This window comes from Phaethon aethereus, assembly GCF_964289735.1.
Source record: "Phaethon aethereus genome assembly, chromosome: 18".
Taxonomy (NCBI): domain Eukaryota; kingdom Metazoa; phylum Chordata; class Aves; order Phaethontiformes; family Phaethontidae; genus Phaethon; species Phaethon aethereus.
Window position 1 is genome coordinate 9246558 of NC_138594.1, and position 21549 is coordinate 9268106.

Genomic DNA, 21549 nt, shown 5'->3' on the forward strand with positions numbered 1-21549 from the left:
AACCTACAGCAGACTACGGTAACAGTCTCTACCTTTTCATACTAATGTACAGAGACAGCTTCCACTAAAGGTGGCAGTATTTAGGTATTTAAAACCTATGGAACAGTAGAAAAATATACACTGAAAAAGTTCAAAGACAATAGACAAAACCAGTATCTCTTTCATCACAGCAAATACAAAAACGTTGCAGAACACGCTGTGCATTCAAAAACTGCAATCACAGAAAAGGAGCAATTAGGAGAGAAGAGAAAAATAAGTTGTGCTGCTGATACTTGGCTGTTTTAGAAAAATGTATTGTATATGGTGAGCAAAAAGTTCTGTGAAGCCTTTTTCTTTTAACATGAAAACACCAGTGTGACACAGCCAGAAGATGAAATTTCCACATGCTGAAATGAAAACACCTATACCCTCTGATCTAATCTAAATTATTGACTCCAGTACTAATAAATATGCAAATAAATTATCTGTAAACTATTTTGTGAATCTTACAGGGAAAGCTTTGGGTTGAATTCTCTACTTTGTAAATCCAGAAGATTGATGGGATTTTCCCATGTCTATAGTAGAATAATTTAGGAGATTAATTTCACTATGGTTTTGATAGGTTTTCCTGGAAGTTTGAGTCTGAAAGTACAAGTTATTAAATCCCAGATGTATGACTCTGGCATTAACCTTAACACTAATCATGGTACTGTCATTACTGAAGTGTAATGACAAGAAAAAGAGGCTGTTGTCCTACCTGCAACCATCAGTTCCCCACTTGCATATATTCTTTTCTTAAAGTCATCTAGTAGTTTTCCGTGATCTGCTTGATACTATTTTACATGCATATTCATTTTTGCAAGTACTGAGGAAGAGTACTGACAGCAGGACTACTAATTTCACAGCCCCTTAAGCAAGAATATAAGTGATCTGTACGAGCTGATGGGAGCACTTTGATGAAGGTACCCGTTGTAACTTAGGCTGCAGGACAGGTTGGGAGGGGTGTGTCAGCCCAGTGCCTCTTAATTCACTTCAAAAGTGGATAGGTCCTTAATAGGTCCTTGTGGAGCTCTGTAATTTCAGTGACCGCAGCAGAATCAGGCTTGGACAAGAGAGCCAGAATCCACTGAAACCAATGAAGAGGCTCTGGTGAGTGCTGGATCTCATCCAAGGAGGATATTTCTATACAAATTAGCCGAGGCCAGGTGATGAGAGTTTTGTGGTCCTGTGGAGCCAAAAGGATGCTCTGCTCATGCCTACCTATGCAGATTCAATTGCAAAACAGTGTTTTTTGTTGTTTTGGATGTATAAGACAAATGTCATTAGCAGGTCCAAATCCTCTACCTACTCTTTTCCACTGCTTCTCTTTCTTTAAAAAGAAATTGTTTAAATTAGAGCAAATGTTGACTGAATGTAATTTGTATTGCAGTGTATTTTTAAGCATTCTTTCCTGAAAAGCTTTTAAGCAATATTTTGCTTTTCTCTCTCATACAGAGAGATATAATTTAATTATTGTGTGAAGTTTTGCTAGACATTATTGTTAAACATGACTTTTAGTATCCACATGGAATTGGCAAATAGGAAAAAAGTTAACCTGTGAGTGATTCAGGTACCTTAATTTCTTTTCTTGGACTGGTATCTGATTTTATTTTTTCCTGCTATTTGTCTCCTAGTGGAATGGAGCTCTTCAGAAGACTTTTCTCCTTTGGTTGGTGAAATAGTCATGGATAATCTTCAGTCTTTGAGGTGCACCATCACGAGTCTCAGAACAGTAAGTGCCAAATGACTTTTTTCGATCTTGATGCTCCCTGCCGCCCCAGTGGTACAAAGACACTGATATTTTCTGACCATGCCTGTTGGTAATAACTGTAGAGTGCCTTTCTTCTAGCAACAAGTTCCAGTCATTAAGCATAATACGTCTGGTATCCATAATCCAAAAGTCACAAAGGAATAGACAGCATGAACTGTTTTGTAAGTTGTCATGCTTAGGGGAGATCTGGAATGAAAGCTGCTAGTTTCTGGATCACAGGATAATCTTAGTGCAGATCAAAGGTTCGTGAAAGATCTAGTCCTGACTCTGATGACCAATAGCTAAAATAACAGTTATTTCTCTTCCACTTCTGGAACACACACATTGATGGCAACCATTTTCATTTTTGTTATTTATTTTTGTATAAATGTTTTACACTGATAAGAACTGGATCAGTGATGGAGAAAACTAGTCAATATTCATACGGATTCTTAAGCAGGATAATTTTCACCATGTGTCTGAAAGTTTTTTCCTACAGGCTGCTCAGGACCATTGGTGCAAGCAAATTTTGATTCACAAAATATTTAACAAACATAAAGCTTGCTCAATATACAACTATTTCCACTGGAAACATCATCAGAGGGGCCCAATCCAGCATCCACTGAGCTGGAGCCTTTCCACTGAATTCACTGCATACTGGATGAGGCTTACAAAGCTGTAGTAGTGACCCCTGGCCAGTGCCTCAAAACATGGGCTCTCAGAATGAGAGAAGTTTAAAGTGTAAGCAATGGCCACAATATAAAACTCTCTCTTTAGAATAGACAAAAAAATTTTTTTTTCCTAGCCTTTTATCTGAAGAAATCTTTCATTTGAAGCACACTGTCTTCCAGGGAGCTGAGCCACAATATGCATTTACTCTGTTTTTCATTTTCTAACAACAAAACAGAGTAACTGTTCATAAATTAAAATCAAGAAAGCTTGGGTAGTCACTTCCATAGGCACACGTTAAAAAGAGTGCTTACTGTTTGTCTGTACTCTTCAAAGTATGTAACATACTTAAATGAAAAGGTAGACTTTCAGAAGTGCTCTCCATCTGCCTAGATTTATGCGTCAAAATCAGTGATAAAGGTCTGACTGATTTCAGTGGCAGCCAAACGAAGCTTCTTCCATTGCTGTGCTGGTAGAGAGACTCTGTTAAATACAACAGGAAAAAAGGGAGTCCCTATTCCTGAAGTCTGATTGTAAGAGTTCCTGGGGTTCTGCTTTGGTAGAAGAGACTGCAGTTTATCAGTTGGAATTGGTGTGTTCTGTTAACCCTCAGCAGATTACCTGTCCTGAACTCCTTGTACTATATTCCACTCTGTCATAGTGCATCAGCTGATGCCACTTAAATCTATTTAAGTTTTTTGAAGAAAACGTCTTTGCTTTCCAGTTATTACAGCCAAGATTTTGAGTCAAGTGACAGTTTTGACTGCAGTTGTTTCCATTTGCAGGGTCAGAGGTATTATGTCCGTGTTTCAGCATACAACATGAGAGGATGGGGACCTCCACGCAAATCTACTCCTGCATATGCTTCTCCTTCAAGTAGGTTGAGTTTGTCTGCCCTCCTAGTTTGATTAGTGATGTTGCTTTGTAAGAATTTCTTCCTCTTCAAAGAACAGAAAATGACAAATATTCTGGAGTTCATGATTTAATTGCCATGTCATCTAGGAGTGAAATAAATAAATAAATGAATACGCCTCAACTCCTTCCACGCCCCCAAAATAAGCAAAATAATCATATATGTATATTTATTTGTCTTATCTTTTATTCTTCTCCAGTCCTTTGACAGAACATTGTCATCTAGTCACTAACACTTAAGAAAAATGAGAAATATTTTGACCTTCATTTCTGTTAATAGAGTTCTGCTATATGGAACCTCATTTGTCAGTTCATGTATGGATCAAAACCTGAATCTAAACTGCTGGAACATAAAAACATACATGTATCATATGTAATTTTGTATTCTGCCTTGTAGCATTAAAGATCACTAGACCATTCTTACAGCATCCTGTATGTAAAATACTCTAGTGTGGACATACATGTTGACAGGATCTAGCCCATAAGCATTAAAATGTTCCAGACATGCCCAAAAGGCTTTCTTCCTTTTCAAACCTATGACAGCTTTTCTCAGACTCCATTAGGACTATGAGTTTTCATTTGTAATTGTTAATCTATTATAACCACATTGTATTGTTGGTTGATTTCCCAGAGTTAGTGTTAGACTGGCTCAGCATATTACAGCTTCCCTTGTATTGATTAATGCAGTAAAGTGGGACTTTTCATTTTATTGCATTAGCACTTGCTTTTATTAGGCTAACATAACAATTTAATAACCTTGCATGATAATGTGAGAAAATAAAGCAAGCTGTACCTACTCTCAGTAGATGTAATGGAGAGAGTTGGATAAATGAAGCTCTTGTAGTACCATTGTCCCATTTTGCTTCAATTTTGCTCTTGTTTACCCCAGAATAAAACCAGAACGAGGCTAAAGAAATATTATGTTTGAGAACAAAAATGTGCTACAATCATGGGACAAAATTCTACTCTTGGCTATGCAGATAGCTCACTACTATGGAGTTGTTTTGAATAACTTAGTGACATGGAATTACCTCAACTATACCCAGGTATAACTGCACAGGGTTTGGCCCCACAAACCAAAAATTTCTATCATTTGAGAAACATACTCTTTTACAGTAGCTGCTAGCTATTCAGCTAAATAGCCCCAAACAATGGGGCACTCCTGGCAAGACAGATGGCATTCAAGACTGTAGCTTTGTATGATATGAATTTTTGCTTTGAGTGTACTGCATTGTCTTCCCTGTCTATTTCTCGTCCACTGTTACTAACTTTCTGAAACCTGACAATACTTGCCAGTGCCAAAGCTTTGGGATGTAAGAGAAGTTCTCCTGCAGATTTCAGTGGATCATCACAGAAATTATGCAGAGAATTAAGTTCGTTTCCCATGTTTAGTGTCTCAACAATTCTGGGCTTTAGAGTAGCAGAAAGTCCCAGACTCGCTAACATTAGGGCCATGTTGTCATGTGCAGCTGCTAAGCACTCAGTGAAGTCCCTGCTTCCACCAGGGAGAACAGTACCATCCATGGGAGTACTACCGAAGTGCCTGGGACAATCATTGTGGGGGTGTTTCTCTGAAAGGCAGCCAAGGGAGTCTTTTGGGTTTCCCTGTAGGAGAGCAGGAGCATCATGTGATTTTTTTGTGAGTTTATGGCAAAGAGAAATGTTTCTTCGTGGCTATATGTGTATGTTTTCTTTGTTGGTAAACACAGAAGCATTAGGCAGACTCAGGTCACTGTATGTAGACAGCTGGCAAGAATGTGTTATTTTCATTAAGTATCCTTAGTGACACATGCTTACCTCTACAGCAAGTGAGATCATCAGAGCCTAAATGTAAATTCTTTCATTAAGTAATACTAACATCAGAATTTTAGCTTGAGAGACAAGATGCTATTTACCACTGCAGTTACTGGGGGCAGAACTTCTTTATCCACCTGACTGCCTTCACCACTGGTTTTGAAAACTAGTGTATTTGTTTTGCTTGGCAAGAAGGCAGCACCCTGAAATTATAGTAGTGTTGCATAACAAAACACAGCCCTAAGCTGAAAATTAAATGGGAATACATTAATACTCTACAAAGTTGTCTGTAACAGCAGCCGGAAGAATATGCAAAGGAAATTAAAGCTTCAGGTCTTAATCCTGACCCATTCCAATCCCAGAGCATCAAAGGTTAGTGACATTCTTGGGGATGCACCCATGTAGTATGACACTGAATGCTTGCCACCGTCCTCCTGTTTTACCCACATACACAGTAGCATCCTGGAAAGTGGTGGCCACTGTTGTACAGCTGGTCTGTGAAATCATATCAGATAGTAGCGTTTCTAGGCTTATTCATTAGCACGTAAGTGGTGGACAATGAGGGCAGCTGGTGTGATTTCCATGTCATTTTTAAGATAGTCAGCAATCTGGAGGCTCAGAAAGTTTGGAAAACACAGGGATTAGAGAAATCATGAGGCTGTTTGAAAGTCTACCAGTTTGATGACACCAAAGCATTTTGAGATTGGTGAGTTCTGTTGGTTCCTCTTGGCTGCTCACAGACGATCTAAGTACTGGCCTCCCCACACAGAGCTATAAATGCAGCTGGCTCTTGACCTCTGCAGTAGCGTACAACATGCAGGACAGCAACTCTGCAGCTGTTAACAACTGCCCACAGGCTATCAAGATAGCCCAATGTCTTCTGTTTCCACCCTTTCACGAGGCTTACTCTAGCTACTATACTAAATGGCAGCAAACATGTATTTATATCCCTGGCATAGCAAGCCCATTGGAAGGAATGCTTGACTCCAAACTTGTACTACAAATTAGATCTGTATATTTAGTGAGTGAGCAAACTGTTGGTGGCTGTGAATACATACATGGCCTCTATGCCAGCAAGATGGAAGCATGTCTCCCTTGCAGACAGATCTCTTAATACCTTGATCAGCCATTACTTTGAGTCAGGAAACTGGTGCAATACTTTTTTTTCTTATTATAATGGAAGTATGAAAATAGTCAAATCTGGAATTAAAAAGCTCCTCTCCGAGACGCACAGTTTCACCCTCCTCTTTGTGATGAGATTGTCTGTTTTTTAAAATCAAGGTTGAGATTGTGGCTAGCAGCAAATGAGTGAAAACAAAGTCTTTTGTATGTTGAAGGTATGCGGGACAGAAGCCGCAGCTTCTTGCCTCACGAGTGCAGTGCTGAGCAGATCGCAGACTCTAGGGCAGGAATTGCCAGCTTTTGTTTGGGCCTCTGCTGGGAACAGATTTTCAGAAGTGATTTTACTCAGAGCATGTTTCTCTGGCTACAGAGCTAGCTCTGGCTGTAGGAAGATGTTCATTCTCCGCTTTGCAATCGGTTTCCTATACAACTGCAGGAGAGTCATTCAGCCCCCTGATGTCTCCACAAAACGCACAAGGAGCAGTAGTGGGATCTGAGAGTATCAGTACAGTAAAGGCAGCTCTGACACTACAGTAACAGAGGCCATTTACCTACTGAAGAGAAATAGCCATTGTCTAGTCAGTCACTACAGGAGCTTCTAGGAGCTGATTGTGAGCTCTTTGTTAATAGTCATTATGATTAATTACCTAGCTGGGACAAGGCAAAGGAAACTTACTGTGCAAGTAACAGCAGCAGACTTAAAAACAACTGCCGTTTTCTCCTGCATGCTCAGATGTAAAACTGCTCTAACGCCAAGAAATATCAGAGGCAAGAAAATATTTTAAAACCTTCTCCTGCTCCTTTGTGTTTCATTTCTGTTTATTTCCTTTGTTCAATAGACTGGAAAGACTGCAGTGGAAGAGAACCTCGGCACAGGGGACACACTGAGGCCCTGGAACGTCTCCTTCAGCAGGTTCGAGCAGCTCATCAGCATTATAATTGCAGAGGTAAGGATAAATATCTATGTGGTAGGGCACCAGCTGAAGCCTCTGTGGCGCCTGTAATTTTAGCAGTTTTCTAACTAGGTCATACCTTCTCATTCATCAGGAAAAGAAAGATATTAATATTGGCCCATCTGGAATCACTTTAGCGCACTATCTTGCTCTTAACCCTTGAAATTAGTTGGATGAAAACATCTGAATGCTAGAATGCACACTAAGCACAGACACACCCTTTCTCCCTCTGTACCTTACGCACCTATTGATTTGTTTTTTCCTACGAATCAGTTTCACACAGGATTCCACTAAAATGTTTCAATGATCTCTCTTTTATTTTTTCATATAAAGAAATGCTTTAGAGAGTTAACAACTGTTTTGGATCAAAAGAGGGGACTTGGCTGCCTCCAAATGGAAGACACTAAGTACTCTAGTGGATGTGATGCCAATCTATAATGAAAAATACTTGCACAATGCAGTGGGAAGATGAGATTGCTACATTTTCAAATAGAATGGATCAAAACTAGGAGAGAGTTCAAATCTCAGCCAGCTCTTTGCTCTTCATTCATGAGAAACAGACTGTGCCTTTAATAGCTCAAAAGCCAAGGCAACAGCTTGGCATTCTTTTTAAAGCATCTATAAAATCTCCTGTTCTATACGGGTTGTTGAAAAGTACTATTTATTTTCTTAAAATAAACTTCTAACTGGAATAATGCTTCATTGCAAAGGAACTTATTTTAAACTGAAAAGTTGAACTACCATGAAGTTTTCATTTTTCTTCACCTAGTACAACTGTTATGTCAAGCTGCATCAATTGATTTAAAATCACAGAAATACTTAGGGCTAAAATCATCTAGCTGAAATGGACAGATGCGGCCTTTGTTCTTTACGTGCAAATATGTCACTATCACGATGATCCACAGTCTGCCACAACCCATTGTAACCATAGCAACTTAAACTATTCAGCTATGTTGCTTGGAAAGGGAAAGGAGATATTGCAAGAAAATGTTGCTTTTCTAATTAAAATTCATACAAGCATTATCACTTGCAGGTGGTCTTGGTACTGAAAATACAGACGATGTGTTCTATCTCTTAGATAGCTTTCTCATGCTATTAAAGAAGTCTTTTTTCCACGGTACAGTTTTTCCTTTCTGAAGTTAGGGCATATCTCGGGTCTTTCAGGCCACCTTCCTAGTCAACAGGGAGTAAGTGGTGGAACATCTGAGAATATTCTTAGTATAAATTGTTTTACTGACATACCAGCCCAGAACAGAAGCAGTTATAAACAACATGCAGAAAATCCCTCCTTTTGAGAATCTGACACCAGTGCCTGGTTCTTATAAAATTCCACTGCTCCAGAAATTAACCCCAGTCTCAAAGCAAAGCTTTGAGATTAACAACAACTCTGTTGTTGATTTCCTAACTCCTTTTCCTTAAATAATAAATAACAACAATATAGAAAATCTGTTTTGCTCAGAATGTTTTCGTGCATGAAAGAGGATGTGGGAGTTTACGTGTGACAATACTACACTGTGGAGTCAGCTTGAGCAACACCCTTGCCTCCAACCAAATAAAAATCTCATAATTGTAATGCTAGCATTACACAGTAGTATATTTTGGATAAATCAGGATTGTAATATAATAGGAGAGCCTTTGGAACTTGCCTTAAATATATGACTGATGTCAATCCCTTGTGTTTCAGTAATTTGGTAAAGAATGAAGACAGAGTGTTTGCAGAAAAAGTAAGAATTATTACATCATTTTGACTCTGAAATTTGATTCTGGTATTTATCAACCTCAGGGAAATCTGAGGAGTTTGATCAAGGATCTGAGATAAGCTACTGCATATGACTGAAAAGTCCAAATAATGGCTTCCACTTCATATAATAGAGGCCTGAGCTAAATTCTTAATTAATGTAAATTAGCATGATTCAACTGACATGGATAGAAGTCAGCATGGATATGCTGTTATACCTAAACTGAGGACCTGCCCAGGTATTTATCCATTCTTTACCATGCTTATCTTTACCACACTCTTCTTTGATTCTAAGTTAACATTGCAACCTGTGTTTTCCTTATTTGTTTTAGAAATATAGTAAATAGCCGGACATTTTGTAGAGTATCCTTGAATCTGCTTTCAAACACTGATTTGCTGTGGTTTATAAATGAGAGCAGAATCAAGCTCTGCATGAATTAAAGCTGGATGAAGACAGAGACAGGATTCAAACCTGGGGTCTTGGCATCTTGGCTTTTCACTAAGTGATTCCTCTAAGGGATATCACACTTGTGCTGCTCAGGCTGGCTGAAGGAGAGTGGAGGAGTGCAAGGGAGGTGGAAAAAACTGAGGGTAATCAATCTAAAAGGTCTGTAATTACTTAGATAACATAGGCAAAAGCCTCAGAATACAAAGGAGCTAGAAGGGCAAGGCTCTGTGCTGGTGCTCCAGCCTGATCTGGGAGGGTTAAATTTCCCAGATTCCATGAAGCTCTCTTGCCCAGGTCTGTTCATTCAGGCTTTGCACTGCCTTTTGCCCTACGCTTTGCATTTCAGGGGCTGAAGAAAACAAGCTTACAAAAATACCAGGAAGAATACATTGGAATGTACAGTGAGTTTAAGAGCTTTTGGAATTAGATCAGCTGTTGCTTTTGAACCTGCTCTGTGATATGATGAAATCTCCTAGGGAATTACTTAGGAAGCTTTGCTTTCATATGTTTAATCTTCTGGAAAACCCTGATGATTACAAACAACAGCCATCCATTTGTCTTCATAATACCATTCTACAGACTATCATAATGGAGTTTACTACAATTGTATGTCCTGGCAACACTTCAAATGTATTTTTAAAGTATTTTTTTCTTGTAGATCATTCTTTATAAGCAGTTCTGAGTGGATTAAGTAATTGTGTGATGCTTCATTAAGAAAGGAACCCAAGTCTTCAGTAAAACTCTACCAGATATTTTCTTTCTGAAATTTGGTTGAAATGTATTTTACTAGACAAGTCAGAGGTGAAATAAAAATATTCTAATTGTAATTTGATAAACAAGCAGAGCATGTAGTTTTATTGCATTTAACAAAGAGAAGGAGCTCTGATTCCACAGAGCACTTAAAATGTTTAGATTATAATTATTTGTGGGAATATACAAAAGCAGGCTTCAGAACCAAGCCATAGACTGAGATGTTCAGGTAGGGAATTTAAGAAGTTACAATTTCAAGCTGTTGAGCCTGACATTGTAATCCAAAATATACCACCCAGTAATATGACTGTCAGGCCAATAGCTTCCTCATGAGATAGATACAGAATTTTCTTTTGAAAGACATCCCACCTTGAGGTGAGGTAATACAGGATCTATCATGGTCTCAAGCTATTGAGGTGTCTGGCCACTAGTTATGCCTTTAACTTCTGCATGGAATTATGTCTCCATGCACATTATCCCAGTGACAGTTGTCTGCACTCCTAAAAATGTGCAGCTTTAAATTGAGTTTGAATTTGTCTGGAAGCTTCCAGCTATTTTTTGTATTTTCATAAGGTTACACAGTTAGTGAAAACTCTAAACCCCATTTTAGGCGCTCCACTAGGATTTCTGTGGGATCTAGCTCATCTTGTGCTAATTTGCTTCCTTATTCAGGGTCACCCTAAATGATACTTAGCTGTTCCACAGGCTGTCTGATTTGTGGGGCTAAGATCTCAGATAATTTTGCACTGAGGTAATTCCATTTACCTCACATCTGCCCCACTTGATGAGAGGCACCCGCTTGTCTAGTGATAGGACAAAGAATTCCAGATGATCCTCCTCCTCAGAGAAATGGCACGGCATAACAGACATTCCTCCAGAGTAGAGACCCCAGATGCATACTAGCAGCCTGAGTATGCAACTTTGTTCTTACTCTTCCACAACTGACTTACGTTGCTTTTAAGTATCTGTTGCATTTAAGTAAGTGAACTGCAAATAACAAACATTTATATATCCCACCTGAGAAAAGAAAAATTGCTTATGTTGTAAATATACCTTTGTAGTTACTTGCCTATTTCAATCCAGGTTTGAATGCTTCTGATCTACATCTAATCACTGGAATTCTCTAATCTCTGCCACTATTCGTTTGCTCCTGAGCTTCTATTAAAAGAGCTCACAGCTCTATTGCTGTATCATTTATTAATTTAAACTTATTTTGTTGTTACTGGTGCTTTTCTATACAAGTCACTCTATGTTATTTATTAGTTAATTAAATAATGAAGTTCCATTTCCTGTAGATCCAAATTATTCTCTTAATCTCAGCTCCATGGTTTTTGGCTTCTAGACACACTATACTGTAAAACAAAAGCAAATAGCAATGTAGGAGAGTTTACAGTCTCCATCTAGTTTTACTTTATTTCTTTTGCTGTTGGCTTCTGCAAAGCTGTGGACTAAGCCCAAACCACTGAATAGCCCAATAACATATATTTCACTTGTAATGTGCCCTCTTATTTTAATGCTGCAGTCTCTGGGTGTTTTATACAGAGTTATGTTGCTTTGCCTTCAGCAACTTCCTCCTCCATTCCCTCCATCCTTAATACAGAAAAAAACTAAAATTGCATAATTAGAATGAAATTTATATTCCTAAATTGGTCTTAACCTTGGAAGAAGGAAACAGTTAAGACAGGAGTTTTCATGTAGCATTTGGTTTACATTACTGTGATATACTGAAAAACGTTCACAGTAAAATAAAAATTATCTGAGGAGATATGATAGAAAAACAAATTAATTTTTGTAACAGGACAAGAAAACAAAAATGAGTTGCATCAAAGGAGCAGTCATGGATTTGGATGGGTAAGTTAAAACTAAACTGAACAGCACACTGGAGAATAAGCCATAGAGAACAAGTTTGCGCTGGAAAGACAATGGACTTGATGATCTAATAAGTCTCATATATCTGAATTGTATGATTTCACCCCAATAGAACCTTGTTCTCTTTGTACTTGCTGTTCAGCAGAGTGGTAATTATTGCTAACAATGTGTCTTCTTTCTGTGGTTTTCAATGTGCAAATTATGGTGCAAATTTATTCAGCATTTTAAAATATGCTAAGCACTTCCACAGATGGAGTTTTGACAAGAGCAAATTTAGATGTTCTTTAAATGTTCAAACTTCAAACTCACTAGGGAGATACAGACAGACACCTCCTATTTTGCCTTGGAGGTGAGTGGGAAATATGTCACTCTGAAGACACCTAAGCAGACTGATTAGCAGCTTTCAGCAAATAGTTCTTCATGAGTCATATTTTCTCCCCAGTGGAGAAGGGTGTCCCTCAAAATGTTTCACGTGTCAGTCTGGATGGGTATCCATGTTTCATCCAAATAAACAGTCAGATCCTGGAAAACGGAGATGTACTTTCACAGTTACATTTTTCTTTTTGTCTTTCTTTTCAGATCACAGTAAATAGCTGAAGAATTAATTCTTTTTCTTAATTAAATGTTTCTGCTGTTTCTCTTGCAACAGCATTAAACAGGAGGGACATCACAAAAGACAATGCAAAAAAACCCAAACAGTTTTAAGCCCCCGTTCCTTTTAAAAAATGTATGTGGACAACTACAACAGACAATACAAAAATCATTATACAATCCAGCATGTTCCCGACTGCCATCTATTGGCATACCCTCTAAAATCTGTGTGCAGGTATACAGGTGGACACAGCTGTTTCGCAGAGTGAGCAAGTTTCAGTTCCCACTGGAAGAGTTTTCTTTGGCTTACAAGGAAACTCAGGCCATGCATGAGAGAAGGAAAGACATTAAGTCAAATTCATGAAAGCGAAAAATAATACAATGTATAAAAATTTAACTACATTTTTCAGAACATTGGGCAAATATTTGAATCTATAAAATTATTCTAATGAGAGGGCCAGTCCAGAGATCCTTGCAGGCACACAGCAGGTCTCAGCTTTGACATGAAGTGAACAAATGAGTTAAACACCTCTTCCTTGGGTTCCAGATTACCAGAGAGCAAATCTAACTGTGAAAGCTCTGAGGCAATACAGGTGAATGGAAATTGTTGTGATGGGAAAAAAAAATATCCAAATAAAAGCCACATGCATTTAATGTGATACAGAGAAAGATGAGGCTCAATCTAGTTGCTTCCTTAGAGCTTTTACTCAGGTTTATTCTGATCTTAGTGATTGCCAGGGAACCAATTATTCAGTTCTTTAGAAGCTTAAGCTATATATGGACAGAAACTGAGGAATTACAACACCTACAAATGTTGACTGATGACTCTCTTCTTGGGCTTTTGAGACCACTTGCAAAATTCATACCCATTCTGAACATTACGAGTATGTGGTACTGGTTCAAGCTACACTTTGCCTAGGAGCAAAGCATTTTTACTAAGTCTGAGTTCACTACAAGTAAAGAAATTGCTTGCTGTCACGTATCACTAAGATAAGATAATGAAAATATAAGCAAAATGTTGTATTTGAGCATGTTTCTAAATGTCATCTTTTGAAAGGAACACAGCACTGACTGAAATTTAGTATTGTGGTTCAAAAACAAAGATTCTTTATGAGATACTCACTGAAACTTAAGTGCTGGGTTTGGTTTGCTTTTTATTTTCCGTTTTAGAAAGTTCAAAATTACAGAATGTTGGTCGCAAGCAATCAGTTTCCAGAAGCCTGAAGCACCTTTTCCATTCATCGAACAAGTTTGTGAAGACTCTGAAACGGTTTGTCATTAATTTTATCTCCCAAACATTCTGAGCTTTAGCTAGCTGTTGTTGCTTTTATATAATAGTGAAAAGCACCTTAGAAATATATGTGAAGATTCCACTACCAATGAAACAGCAATCAATCACAATGAACCTGATGAAATCTCATACATGTAAGATTGATGCAGCTGATAGGAAAATAATGCTCCCATTCCTACTGAAATCAATAGAATCTTTTCATTGTTCCTGTTGGAAATGGACTTGAATTGTAAGACAGTGAAATATTCTCTGCCAACACAAAGTGCAGCTACTGAGATACTCTGGAAGTACTGCCTCTGTTGCTGCTCAGTAATGAAACTATGGTATTTATTTCATTCATAATATAAAATGCAGGGCTCAGATAACATGTTTTAATAGCCCATTGGCAACAAGGAATATATCTATACTTCTCTAACATCTTTAGCTAGGTTTGCAACCCAGTGTTACTCAAACCATCCTCAGCCTTGATAATTTGTTTCAGCAAATGGAAGTTGCTTATGCTGGATTATTTCTTCTTTCATTGCCAGGAGTGTTAGTTTGCTTTTTCTTCTTTGTATTTTGATAAGAGTTTAATTCTTTGAGAAGAGCTCTCCAGAGTCTTTAAATTCCCTAAGGCAACTACTTAACATATGTAACTAATTGCAAGGGTAAATATTGAGAGGAATGATCTCTATAAACAGTTTTGCAGATATGCTGGCCAAATTACACTCAATTACACTAATGTAAATCCATAATAACCCACCTAATTTCAATTGAGTTACTTCAGATTTACTCTAATGTAAATGAGGGCAGAACTACGCCCATTAATGACAAAAGATTTTAGTAAAATTTCTGATTTCTAAAGGGCATAAAGCCTCTATTGTGTACTATTTACTCTGACAAAATTCTTACAAAAACTAATGTCAGTGGCTTGCACAGATTCAGAACTTCTTAGATTCCTGTAGTCTCACATCATCGAAGGTGATAAGCTCCCAAATATTTTTCAGAATTCACTGGCTGAAACTGTATCTATATAACACAGAAGTTAAGATCAGATGATTTGATTTGTCTCCTCAGAACTTACCATCTATGATTCTTTGACTAAAATTTGGCATGGATGTGGATAGACATGAAAGGTGTTTGACAATGTTTCCTTCTTTCTTTAGGGGACTCTACTTATCTGTTATATTTTTTTACAAAGACAATTTATTAGTAACCAATGAAGATCAAATCCCAATCGTGGAAATTGATGACTCTCACAGTAGTTCAGTTATGCAGGATTTCCTGTGGTTCACAAAGGTAATGGGAGCCTAACTTCATACACTGCGTCTACAGATTCGTTGCTAGCAATGTATAGGCCTTAGCTCATCATTCTGAATATATGAAATCACATTAAAAAGCGAAATGATTAAGTGCTTTACCCTTCACTCATGTTAAAATGCAATTTTCACAAACCATTTCTATGGGGTAAATTCTGACTGGGTTGCTGACAGTGGCACAATTAACTCAAATGTATGATCCTACATAAGTGATTGCTACTTGGGTACATAAAGGTTTTATGAACATTTAGAGGAAGAGCCTAAAGAAATAACTAGAAGTTTTCAAGTTGATATTATGGTCGTGCCATCATTCAAGATATCTTCACACTATTTTTTATACCCCAAAGAACAGTAAATCAATTTTGCAGTAGTCCAAAAAGCAACGGAAATAGGTGCATGACAGTTACAGAACAACTTCTGTGTCTGATCCAATATCTGTTTCACGTTTATCTAGGCAACTCATTGCCATCCACAGAAACTCAAAATGAGCAATATCTGCTGAATTTTTCCAAGTCCAAAATGCTTTTAATTTCATTTCTGCTTTTGTAAATGCTGAGAACAAAAACTGATTGAACTGATTGAATATTTTTGCAGTTGTCTTGCATGTGGGATGATATCAGATGGCTAAGGCAGAATATGTCTGTATCTGTGTCCTCATCAACAGCACTTCAAGCCAGGCAAAAGATGCTTTCAGCAGCAGCACAGCTACAGGTTGGTTGCATTGCATATTTCTAGCTATTAACTTAGCGAATTTGTGATCTCTAAGGGATAGTACTGCCAGCTGTCCTATGGTTCACCACTCCCCACTGGCCTGTTCCTTGGAGCAGCTTTATCATGAACAATGAAATGAGCTGCTGAGCCTTTCTTGCCAGATGGAAGGAAGGAGTTACATTAAAAGTAAAGAGTAGGAAAAAGAAAGGAAAGAAACAATAGTGGCAGATGAAGAAACAAACAGATATGAACCAGTAAATAATGACCACAGATAAGTGCATGGACTTGCAGATAGGGAATTCAAGAGTTATAATGCTAATATTTGCTGCTCAAAAGCCTCTTAGAAGGCCTATTCATTATTAATTATAAATATATTAATGAAGCATTTAAACTCTGGGTAACATTTAGCACTCCCTTGTGCTATATGGGAACATGCAGCAGTTGGTAGCTTCTGTGCCCACTCAGTCCATTATTTGAGTTGCATGTTATGGAAATTACTATAGCAAGAACCCCTTGTTGCTAGCCAGAATAGGAGCAAGGGAAAGAGTTCATTGCAATGTTAAACCCTATAACCTGGCCCAAAGGGATCAGAGGTGGGAACTGTAATGGAAATACCTTTAAATTGTTGTAACCCAATTGAGTTGCTTATTATAGAAATTATTATAGCAGGAACCACCTGAATCAGTGGAGGACAAGCCTTATGAGAAGCCATGCAAGTGCAGCAGTGACCCAACCTGAGCTGGCTTTGGGGCCCAGTAACCTCACTCACTCAAGCAGACTGCTGAAGTTGCCAAAATAGTACTCTCGATTCACCCATTGGTTACAAACTGCTCAAGTACAGCTTCTAGGGCAGAACTACGCTGTTTGACAAACACGATGGCTATGCTATTGTGGATTGTCAGCGGGGAAATAAAAAAGAATCTTTCATTAAGTTCTTTATTGAGCTGCCAAAAGGTTTACGGTGAAATGTACCTTCATGCAGAGAATCAGTCAGAGACCTATTTAAACCCTTAAAAACAGAGACCAAGAGAGATTAAGTGGTGCACAGATCTTGCGCTGACTCCTCAGCACAGTTGTAGGAACAGCAGCCCCACACGCACTATTCATATCATGTTAAGGCATAGCAGTGACTCTCAGGATGGTTCCATTCCAGCCTGTGCTACAGACACTACCTGAGTAGTACTGAACAGGCCACTTAATCCTTCTGTCTCAGTCCACTATTTCTTATGCAAATAGTAATTACACTTTCTCTTGCAGAACACTTTGACATTTATTGTAAAGCTTTTGAAGAATGGGTTTGATGATAACCTGAAATCTCTAGTTGGAAGGCAAACACTTTCATAAAATATTTATTTTTGTGGGAAAATACATTTTCAAAAAGATGTGTGCATGATTCTTACAGAAAAAGTATATCCAAGCCTCACTTTCTCCTACTTTTTGTTTGAACAAAGTCACCAAAGCTTCCCAGAAAAATCTATGGTACAGTCATGGAATTAATGAAGATCTTCATATTGCTTGGCTCATGTATTAGCCATGCGGCCATCCCTCTTGTTATTGCCAGTCAATGCAATAAGCTAGGTTTTATAGCAGCTGTGAGAGCCAGATACTTTGTGGCCATTATTAAGAATATCCATGTGGGGTTTGTTTTACATCTTTTGGCAAAGCACGCTGTACAGGAGAGTCGCCTTCCTGGGCAACCACCTGTCTTGACTGATTTCCCCAAAGTATCCCGAAATACATGGAATGCCAGCCTGCTGTACCTTTATTGGAGGACCACCTGTGTTAAGCAGCAGCTGCTTGTCAGTCCTTTGAGCTGTCACTAGAGTAAGTTTTAACTATATCTGCTGAATGTTCCCTTTGGTGCAGTTAGCTCAGCTTAGGTAGCACGTATTCCTTTGGTTAGCTCAGTTTCATTCCCTCTGTGCAGATTGCCTTTAACAGAGCACTGCTAGTATGCACAGACTGCACTTCAAGATAGCCAAGATTCCTAGTACATTGTATTATTATTTGCTACCAGAAATGTTAGGAGCAGAGCTTGAAGCACAGAGATACAGCAAATGTGTCCATGTGGTATATTGCTCTGTTGAATTTCAGGCAAATTTATTGTCCTTAACGTTTGTTCTGTTAGCTTGGTCCCCTGAGGAGCACAGGGATTGTCACCGATCTGCTAGCCTCTAATGGTGTGTGGCCTAATGGGATCCACCAATGGAAGGATCTCAATAAAGTTTATAGGGTTGAATACATTTTATTGAGGCAGTTAATAGACTGACTCCACAGGAATTTAGGACAGAATGGAAAAGATCAGTGACAACACAGCTGTGAAGGGACTAGATGAGTAGATTCAGAGGCAACAGGGACTGTAATTTTGCCTGTTTTTACCGCTAGACAACTAAAGCAAACTCAACACAAGTGATGGGTTGCCAAGCTAAGCAGACACAAAACTTTTTTAGTATATGAATTAGTCACATATTTGTATTCATAGGTACCCCTATTCTCTGTGCTGGAATGCCATTCGGAATATACAGTAAAGAACTATTTGTTTTCATCTAGGTACATTCATGTGTTGCAGTGATTAACATGACTACTAGGTGGCTAACATCTACTTGTTTGTCCCACCTGTGGACAGATGGATTAATACAAAACGTATACTCAAGACACACAGTGTTAACCAGTTATGGAGGCTAACCTCAAGAGGCAGAACTGTTGAAAAAAGAAGAGGGGAGGTGCTATATAGACATCAACAGTATGCCCTGGAGAGGGATGAATAAAACTAAAATAGCTAAGTTATGCCACATAAAGGGCAGTCACTGTGCTGACCACTTAGATTTTCTAAACAATTTAATAATACAGTTTATAAGTAAATATTGCTTCCTAAGTACAGATAAATAAATTCAGGATAACCTATGCAATTACAATGTCATTAAGTTAATGTACAGCACTTCCCTAAACATACAGTGTGCTACATTGTGAATTCAAGTTTTTGTTTTTAAACTAGCCCCATCCCTATCCAGCTTACTGTAGATCTCTTGAAAAGTCGCAAAGTAATGAGCATATTTTAAATGTTAGGCATTTTTCTTTAAGACATCTGGGAATCTCTTCAGTGGCTGGTCACTGGATTGAGTCTGTTTGCACCTATAAGCAGATGCCTTACTGTGTGAGGAAAGGGATTTTGACCAAAATATGTATTTTATGTGAAGTCTTTTAAAATTACTTTTCTTTAATCCTCACATATTTTCCTGGAGAGCTTTGCCCTGGTAGTTTGTTAGTTTCTGCCGGTTTTGTCTAGCACATTCTTGGTATCTGAAGTAAAAGGAAAAGGGTCCACATCTTTTCAAATTCCAATGTGTTCCTTCACAAACACGCCCCACAGTTTAGCTCCAGAATTATTTACATTCAACACAGATATGAGGGCCTCTTGCTTTTGTTGCTGAAAATAATCTGAATAATTTTAAAACAGAGAACAGAAAATGGAGATTATAGTTAATGACCCTAACAGAAAACATTTGAAGTGTCCAATATGAACGATTTGGGGATAGAGGAAGAATTTTGTATAATCTCTGACATTTGGTTATGGGGAGGTTAAGATAAGCACCTAGCTCTTCAGTAAGTTCAAATTAGAGGGGCTTCATTGATCCCAAAGGAATCACCACTAGACCAACCCTGGGTGTTTTTGCATCTTTTATCTTTACATGACTGGGCAAAAATAGGAAGTTCTGTCCAAATAAGTGAATTACTTTGCAGTGTTCCTTTTACAAAGGCATTGGGTAGTACTAAATAGTCTTTCTGATGCTCTCCATTAAATATTGGACTAAACACCGCCAGACCAAATAGATTGAAAGATCGACAACTCAATCCACAAACACAACCTAGGGAAAAACTTTCACTTTACCACTGAATGCTGTGACTGTAAGGCAAGGATTTGAGAAATGCTGTATGTCCAGTCTTTACTGAAGTCAATAGGACTGATGTCAGTGAGCACGAAGTTTCAAAAATATACCACTGTCCTGATATGCGATAAGTAACTTTTATTTTATAATTTGCTTGTTTTCTAGAATTTGCTGGGAACTCACAACTTAGGCAGAGTTTTTTATGAGCCAATCAAGGATCGACATGGCAATATGCTGATAGTTACTATAAGAGAAGTGGAGAGTCTTTATTCATTTTTCAATGGCAAATGGATGCAGGTATCCAAACTACAAAGCCAGAGGAAATCCCTTTCAACTCCAGAGGAGCCAACAGCATTAGACATCTTGCTTATAACAATCCAGGTAGTGCTTTGCTTCTCTTACTGTATGTTATTTGCTTTTGCAAAGCCTGTGCCAGAGCCCTGATTTTTGGAAGAGTCTTGTAGAGTTTTAGGCCTTAATCCAGTGCCCAATAAAATTAATGGCAAGGCTCCCACTGAAAGCAAAGACTTATATTACTTCCAGTGGGTCTGGGATCAGATCCTTAATATGTAAAATATCCATGAGATTCTAAAGAAATTACTTCCAAGTCCTAGCAGAGAATAGTTAGTTTCTATCAGTTTCGGGAAACCATGCTATAGAATTCTGTAGCAAGGGATATAAAAACCTTTAAAATTCTCTGGGATGTTCTTAAGCACCTATACAGACACTTAAAATTTCTACACTCCATAAGATTTTTCCATCCAACCTTGAACACTAAATCTAGATTTAAAACCTTACTGTTCTACTTAATAAACTTGTTCTGTTTATAATTAGCCTGGTATAGTTGCTAAAGAATTCTTTAATGAACACAACCCTCCTTTAATTTCTGCATAACATGCTCCTGGACTTCACAGTTAGAAAAATACCAAGGTAAGAATTAATCTTAGGGGTTTCTTTGCATAGTCAGTTCGGTTAACATCATTGAGAGCCATGGGTTTTCAGCCCTTCAAGAATCAGGGTATCTGTAAACTCATGATAAACACAGATAGTTCACATAAAGATTAATGCATGTTTTCTGTAGGTAACAGCAACCTATTTCTCAAAAAATGTCAGTAGCCAATCTGTCTAAAACTCAGTTGCATAGTTATTCAAAATACTACAAGACAAATCATTGTCTTAGTTCCTTCTTTAGCACCCTCAACTAGATGATGACTGCTGTGGTTAATTTTTTAGACACACTTTCTTGGGCAGAGACCGTGCTTTTTGTATCGGAACCTGACAGGCAATCAAAATATACATTACGGGGTTTAGAAATGTTAAAAAATTTCCAAAAGACAATAAAACTTACCTGATCTATGTTAGATTTAATGTATTAAAATGTGTTAAAGGTGCAGAAGAATGGCAATCTGGGCAAAAGTTTTATATTAGGAAACCCAAAATACAGGCCTGATCAGATTTCCACAGAGATCCTAGTGGAAAAAATGTTCCCCTAATGGTTTACACATTCCTATCTAATGCCCACCCTTTCTTGTATTACTTGCTTAATCATCGAATGGGTATTTTGTTCATGAAGTGCTTGTGAAAATGAGGGTCTAATTGCATTGGTCAGAGCCAAGCATAGCACTGGCAGATAATTTGATGGTTCCAGGAGTAAAGGCCTAAGGCCAGGTGTCTTAATCCTCACCCATCACAGAAACACATTTCTCAAGATGGCAGCAGACATCATTTTTGGAGCAGTTTTGGGGGAC

At 38.1% G+C, this 21549-nt stretch overlaps 1 protein-coding gene across 1 annotated transcript in view; it reads left to right on the forward strand.

Moving 5' to 3' along the window:
- ANKFN1 (ankyrin repeat and fibronectin type III domain containing 1) overlaps positions 1–21549 on the forward strand; it is a gene marked incomplete at both ends in the record, with an annotated part of 62878 nt that overhangs the window by 25911 nt on the left and 15418 nt on the right. The window contains 7 exons of the mRNA XM_082008130.1: positions 1653–1750; positions 3223–3313; positions 7105–7212; positions 13785–13884; positions 15051–15183; positions 15798–15914; positions 19967–20182. Of these exons, the coding sequence (XP_081864256.1) occupies positions 1653–1750; positions 3223–3313; positions 7105–7212; positions 13785–13884; positions 15051–15183; positions 15798–15914; positions 19967–20182 (863 nt within the window). The remainder of the gene's footprint in view (positions 1–1652; positions 1751–3222; positions 3314–7104; positions 7213–13784; positions 13885–15050; positions 15184–15797; positions 15915–19966; positions 20183–21549) is intronic.